Below are 7535 nucleotides of genomic sequence, written 5' to 3'. Positions count from 1 at the left end.
AAGGGACAATAAAATTTCTCTTCAAGAATGTTGATTTTATTTTCATTTATCTAAAAGAATTTGTCTTAAAAATTATAATACAATTGTTTTTTTTATTTCCGAGTAAATATACATTGTAATATACTATTTTTTTATAATAAAGTACCCTATATATGTTAATAATAAAAATTAATTTCTATACTTCGCTTGGTCATCACAATCGCACGTTTCATTTATATATTAAGATAATAAAATAGAATATAAGAAATAAAAATCTGTCATTTGATAACGTGCACCTTTCAGACTTATCACTTTTTTTCTAAAAATTAATTTAACTTCTTTTTTTCATCATCATCATCATATTCTTTTATTCTTGTATAAAAAATTATTTAGCGAATGATTTAATTTATGTACAGATTTAATTTTAACCCACGAAACATTATTCATACTAAAAATTATATCTAGATTTCATAATAGGTTGCACCTGATAGTCAATTTTTTTTTACACTGGTGTTTTTTTTTTATAAATAAATATCAGTGTCTGTTTGTAGCAGTGAAAGTCGTTCAATGCTGATGAAAATTGATACTTTTGATTCAATTTTTGGTATTGTTGCCATGACTGACACAATCTGACCACAATAGACCTCCGCAAGCTATCGATGTTATGATATAAATAATTCCCTGTAATTAATAATTTATTGTTAATAATTAAGAATTTCTAATTAATAAATAATAATTAATAATTATTTTGATATAATTTAATATTAATATAATTAAAACTGTTTTCTATAAAACTCTAATACTGAGTTAGGAGGAATTTTTAGTTTTTTTACTCACGATGATAACGGCAGCAATAATGACGTAAACTTTAACGTTTTTCCAAAATAGAGAGCGTGCTAGATTTCTGCTTGTCTTTCTGAATGTCACGGACTGGAAATTTTTTTTTATTTTATTAAAAATTATTATGTGAAAAAGAATTTAATTAGATGAATTCAGTCTATTTTTTGTACATTACAGAATAGTAATTAATTATAGAATTTAATTAATTACAGAATTATAATTAATTACAGAATTGTAATTAATTTCATAATTATAATTAATTACAAAATCATAATTCTCCCTAGGGAATTAAAATGAAAACTTACATTTGCGGACAAATTTTCTGTTTTGTTTACAAGTAACTCCAATCTTTCTCCTCGCATTGCTAAATTATCAATGTTCTTAACCATAATGTCTTTGAGTTCATCTAATTCTCCGTGAACCCTCGATAGTGTGTCAATATCCTTAGATTCGCTGTAATGCTTCTGAAATGTTGATAATACAAATTTATGTTCAATTTTTGATTGATTATTTGCTAATTGTTTCCTACAAAAGAAAAAATTTTTTGAAAATATTTACAGAGCATTTCTAAATTGGGAAAAATTGATTTTTTCTCTAATTATAACAAGAAAATTCAATTTTCATTTGAATTTTAAGAGAAAAATAATTTTTGGTGCAAATATTGCAAGGAAGATCATTTTTGCTATAAATATTAAAAGAAACATTATTTTTGTTGTAAAAATTGCAGAGAAAAAATAATTTTTGGTATAAATTCAAGAAAAATATAATTTTTATTGGAAAAATTGCAAGAAACATAATTATGTGGTACGATTTGTATAGAAAAAGTAAACTTTGTTGCAAGAAAAATAATTTTTGTTCCAAACATTGCAAGCAAAAATAATTTTTGTTTTGTAAATATTTCAGGAAAAAATTATTGTTGCGAATATTGCAACCAAAAATAATTATTGCAAGAAAAATAATTTTTGTTGCAAATATTTGAGGAACAAATCTTTGTTGCGAATATTGCAAGTAAAAATAATTTGTGTTGCAAGAAAAATAATTTTTGTTATAAATATTTCAGGAAAAAATTTTTTTTGCAAATATTGCAAGCAAAAATAATAATTATTGCCAGAAAAACAATTTTTTTGTGAATATTAGAAAAAAATAAAATTTAAAGAAAAGTAATTTTTGTAGCGATTATTGCAAGAAAAATAATTTTTGTTGTAAAATACTTCAAGAAATATAATTTTTGTTGTGAATATTGAGAGAAAAAAATAATTGTTGCAAGGGAAATAATTATTTGTAAATTTTACAAGAAAAAATATTTTTTGTTGTGAATATTACAAGAAATGAGAATGTAAAAATACAATGTTCTTTTAGAGTTTCTAAGAAAAATAATTTTTGTTGCAATTATTACAAGAGACAATAATTTTTTTGTAAAGAAAAATAAATTTTGTTGTGAATATTGCAACAAAAAATAATAAATGTTGTAAGAAGAATAATTTTTTGTGAATATTTTAAGAAAAAATACTATTTTCTTTTAAAGTTTACAATAAAAATAATTGTTGTTGTGATTATTGCAAAAAAATAACCTTTGCTGCGATTATTACAAGAGAAAATAATCTTTGTTACAAGAAAAAAAATGTTTATTACGAATATTGCAGGAAGAAAAAAACAATTTTCTTGTAATGTTTCTAAGAAAAATAATTTTTCTTACGATTATTGCAGGAAAAAATAATCTTTGTTACAAGAAAACTAATTTTTGTTGCGAATATTGTAACCAAAAATAATAATTATTACAAGAAAAATAATTTTTGTTGCAAATATTTGAGGAATAAATCTTTGTTGCGAATATTGCAAGTAAAAATAATTTGTGTTGCAAGAAAAATAATTTTAAACAAATATTTTTTAAGTGAAAATATTACTAGAAAAAATCATTTTTGTTGTGAATACAGCAAGAAGAAAATACAATTTTCTTTTAAAGTTTACAAGAAAAATAATTTTTGTTGCAATTATTACAAGAGACAATAATTTTTTTGTAAGGAAAAATAAATTTTGTTGTGAATATTACTAGAAAAAATCATTTTTGTTGTGAATATAGCAAGAAGAAATATTTTTTGTCGTAAATATTAAAAGAAAAAATTAATATCCTTTTAAATACTAAAAATACTTTTAAGTTTTAAGAGCTAAAATTAATAACAATTTTTTTAAATATCGTATACTGTAGAGTTGAAAAATTTACCATTTCGTTAGCCAAAACACGTCCATATTCAGTGTTCATTGCATATGCTAATGCAGTTAGGGCACCTTCTCCATAAACAGCCTGAAACCTTCTCTTAATTTCGTTGAGAAAAAGAAATGCCCTAGATCTTTGAAAATCCTAAAAAAAAGTGGACAGAAATTTTTAATTTTTTCTTTTTTCAAAATACCAGCGACATATTTTGCTAGAAATACTTGCATAAAAAATAAAATACTTTGTTCAGTATAGTGATTAAAATTTAGCTTTCTCTTTCCGCTGTGTTTCTCAACTTACATCGTCAGTGATGCACATGTAAATAATTCTATTTTCACAAATATAGTGAAATAAATATGGTCCTTGAGAGTAAGTTAATTTGTCATCGGTTGGTGGAATTTTCGCCAAAATTTGTTCAGTGACCTCTTCAAAATTCCCTGCACAGGAAGCATATTTTGCCAAAACTGTCGGTCCACGAGCGACAACACTGTATAAAATCGGCATTTTGTCTGCTGAAAGTTAAGAAAAAGAATTGTGAATTATTTGTAAAGAATAAATTATTTTACTTTAAACGAAGAACGAACTTGGAGAATTTTGAAGAACTTTGGAGAACTTTGCAGAATTTGATACAAAATTGTTTCAATGATTTAAATCCCAAAGAATTATTCCTAATAACTGAGACAGATCCGTATTTGAAAATTAATGAAAGGAGAATTATTAAACAAAATAATTGTAAAATTGAAAAATAATTTCTATTTCTATTTCTTATCGATGCTAATTTGAACTATGTTTATTTCTTTTCAGATATTAAATGTCAAGTGTCAATCATCAGACTCCAAAAACGTCATAAATGCATAACGCAAAAATGATTCATCGACTAAGAAATTGTTGAGAGGATAAACAAAAGGTAAGAAAAGAGATTATTATATGAAAAAGATATTTATAAAAAGATGAAATAAGAGCGAGGGATTTTTATTATTGAATAAACAAGTTGATAAGAATTCTAACCTCATTTGATAGCTTGATGGTAATATGGTAGAGGATTTGTATTCGAAAAATAAAAGCAGAATCAAGATTTTACTCATTAGAGTAATTGTTAGTGATAAATTGCGCCATAATATTGTTGTCATTGTTAGAAATAATTATTGTAATGATTGAGAGAGAGACTAACCTTGTATTTAATGAGAAATTAAACAAATAACGCACTTGTTGTTTTACTTCAGTATTGGACAAATTTTGTCCTTTTGTCACATGTACTCGATTCACATTAGATTAGAGATTCCTTAGTTTTTTGTTTTAATAATTAATTTGTTATATTTCCAGTTCTAATTGCTAGAAATTTTTCGTAACACCCACTTTTTTTTACTCCAAAACAAAGAACTGTACAAGTGTCATCGGTTAGTTGGGATAAATTCTGTTAGAGGCGCGCGAGTCGAGGTGAAAATTACGCGGAAGAATTTCAAATTCTGATATTTGTTGTTTTTTGTTGCATGAGGGGAATTAATACTTTTGGGAACTTTAATTTTTGTTTATAAATGAGTTTGTTTAATATCTGCTGGAGAAATGGTTCTTTTTTTCAAAATAGGGTGATTTTTACTATACAGCAGCGAAACTTGTAGGAATTTTGACAACATTTCTTTCTCGATATTAGAAACTTTGTAGAAATTTTTATTTTATTTATTTAATATTACAAAGCTCAGTAATAATGTCGTCAATATTTATGAAAGTTTCCATGAATTAACTGCATTAATTTTTCATTTAATGCATTTGTTTTGGTCCCTGAAGTTAGCGTCGATTCTTAGCGTTGAAAACTATAATTATTTAGGGGTTTTAGAGTGCCCAGAAATAATATTTTATTTTTGATTTCAGGCAGATAAATTGTACCAGGAAAGGAAAAATTCTTCTTGAAGAGAAAATTTGACAAAGGATTTATTTCAAACGAACAAGGATCTTCAGAAGTGGTTCAATACAGAAGAGGAGGACCAGGATCTTTGGACAATTCTTCTAGAGGAAGTGCGATGGCATGGCATCCATCGACCAACGAGGGAATCACCGTTCGGTGAGTCGGTTGAAAGCCGTTTTTTTTAAAAAAAGAAAACTCCTTCCCTGTTTGCAACGGTATAACTGAATCAATTTTTTTTTTATTTGAAGTCAGTTACAATAAATTAGATTTCTAAATAAAAAAATAATCATTAACTATAATTTCTTTTGTTTATTTTTATATCAAAATTGTCTTGAATTATTCTTATAAAATTAGGTTTATTTTGGTAAAATAAAATTTAGGGTAGAGTGGGGTAAAAAAGCCATGGTGTAAAAAAGCCATTTGAGTTTTATTTAAAAACTATTAAGCCGATTTATCAGCTGTTTAGAATATAAATACTATTAGGTAATACGCAACTTTTGAATCTAATTTGAATGTTGTACCTAGATTAATATTGTTTTTATTGTAATTTTAAATTTTTGTTGCTTTTTTGAAAACATTTTGGTGAACTTTTCAAACATATTACAATCTGATTAAGTGAACGAATAGTAAAAGTAAATGTTTGTACATAAGGAGAAAAGTATACCGAAAACGTATACAATGTTAATTTTTAGAAATTGAACTGAATTAACAATTTATTTTTGCTTTTTTTAATAACTGGTCTTGGGTGTAAAAAAGCCAGGGCAAAAAATCCATTGAATATTTTGTGAAATTCACTTGTTTTCTATTTAAACTAACCTTCTTATTTTACAAAATTTCTCGTGTTTATTTAATAAAATAAATTAAACACGACGAAAAAGTAGTTCAAAGTGCATTTAAAAAATAAACAATGAATAAACGGTTGCAACGAAATATGTTATCTGTGGTAAAACTTAAAGAGAACTTCTAAAAAAGGTACGAAAAATTGGCAGTGCAAATGGAAAACAGGTAAACTTAATATAATTTTCAATTTTGCTTGCTAAAAACTCTTTCATAATTATTAAAATATTTTTCAAATAAGACTATTTGTCATATAAATAAAGGAAAAATATAAAAATACCTAAATTGATAACGTGTTTTGCTAAAATCGTAGGGTGGCTTTTTCACCCCACCAGGTGGTGCAAAAAAGCCACTTGCAGTGCTTTCGTAAAACTCTTATAACTTAGTCCTTTCATGAGATAAAAAATATTTCCGTCAAGAATTTTCAAGCTTAATAACTAAACTTTCAATAACAATTGGAAATTTGAGAAAAAAATTTTAAATACAGATTTTACAGCATCAAAAGTAAAAATGTGGCTTTTTTACCCCACTCTACCCTACTTTTATAGAATAAAATTTTCTTTCAGAGAATAAAATTTACTTTTATAGAATAAAATTTTCTTTCATAGAATAAAATTTTCTTTCATAGAATAAAATTTGCTATTATAGAATACAATTTGCTTTTCTGAAATAAAATTTACTTTTGTAGAATACAATTCACTTATGTAAAATAAATTTTACTTTCATAAAATTAAATTAAATTTCATGGAATACATTTTGCCTTATGAAATAAAATTTACTTTCTTAGAATACAATTTGCTTTAGTAAAATAAAATTTACTTTTATAGAATACAATTTACTTTTTTAAAATAAAATTTACTTTCATAAAATTAAATTAAATTTCACAGAATACAATTAACGTTTTCTAAAATAAAATTTTATTTTGCAGAAGACAATTTGCTTTTATAAAAAAAATTTACTTTTTTAAAATAAAAATTACTTTTATAAAATAAAAATTATTCTTATAAAATAAATTTCATATAATTTATAAAATAAAAAGAAAATATAGTCTATTTATTTAGTACGGAAATTTTAAAAACAGGGAAGGAACTCAAACAACATAGTGACGCCACTGATAAAATTTATTATTTTACAGTATTTTTCATTAATACGTAAATTAATAATTTTTTGTTAATGGTTTTCCATTGTCTATACCTATTATGTGTTTGTCATTTTTTCAGCACAATGTTTTTCAAATTTTTTGCTGTCTTGTAATTTTTCTTGTAGTTTTCTTTATTTTTTTTTTACAAAAACGCAATTAAAATTTAATTTTTAACAATTAATGACAATATAAATTCTTATTGTTCCATATTAGATTTTTTATTTGGTTGACAAAGTTAAATGTAAAATTTTCTTTCATTCAGATTTTTTATATTTGGTTCACAAAACTGAAAAGTAAAATTTTCTTTTGATGACATTTTTTGTATTTAATTCATAGAGTTAAAAGTAAACATTTAGATTTTGTATATTTAATATTTAATTATTTTAATTCACAATATTGAAAGTAAATTTTTAGATTTTTTATTTAATTCAAAATTTTTTAAAAATTAATTTTGTTAATTCAAGTGAAAATAATTTTTTTGGATATAAATTCATTAATGTGCAATTTGTTCTTTTTACAGCTTTTATTATTTTGAGTTCAGATGACGGATGCGTCCCGGGACGTATGGGAGCCTAACGTGCCCCTTTATCCCTAGTGTAGGTCAATTTGCATCTGGGCGGAAT

General features: G+C 24.3%; 1 protein-coding gene across 3 annotated transcripts; it reads right to left on the bottom strand.

Moving 5' to 3' along the window:
- Positions 1 to 318: 318 nt before the first annotated feature.
- Positions 319 to 4425, bottom strand: LOC122512437 (vesicle-associated membrane protein 7). 3 transcript variants are annotated; one of them, XM_043628254.1, is made up of 6 exons: positions 4203 to 4425; positions 3332 to 3543; positions 3041 to 3178; positions 1125 to 1283; positions 817 to 909; positions 319 to 660 (listed from the first exon to the last, which is right to left on the bottom strand). In XM_043628254.1, exons 2-6 carry the CDS (start codon positions 3533 to 3535, stop codon positions 574 to 576), a joined length of 681 nt encoding a protein of 226 aa, XP_043484189.1. In that variant the 5' UTR covers positions 3536 to 3543; positions 4203 to 4425; the 3' UTR covers positions 319 to 573. The 3 variants fall into 3 exon arrangements, with proteins under 3 accessions (XP_043484189.1, XP_043484190.1, XP_043484191.1); XM_043628255.1 differs by having other exon boundaries at positions 3332 to 3540; XM_043628256.1 differs by lacking the exon at positions 4203 to 4425 and adding an exon at positions 3616 to 3701.
- Positions 4426 to 7535: the final 3110 nt, after the last annotated feature.

Source organism: Leptopilina heterotoma, unplaced genomic scaffold (genome assembly GCF_015476425.1).
Source record: "Leptopilina heterotoma isolate Lh14 unplaced genomic scaffold, ASM1547642v1 Lhet_99, whole genome shotgun sequence".
Taxonomy (NCBI): Eukaryota; Metazoa; Arthropoda; class Insecta; order Hymenoptera; family Figitidae; genus Leptopilina; species Leptopilina heterotoma.
This window is presented reverse-complemented; position numbering and strand designations above follow the sequence as displayed.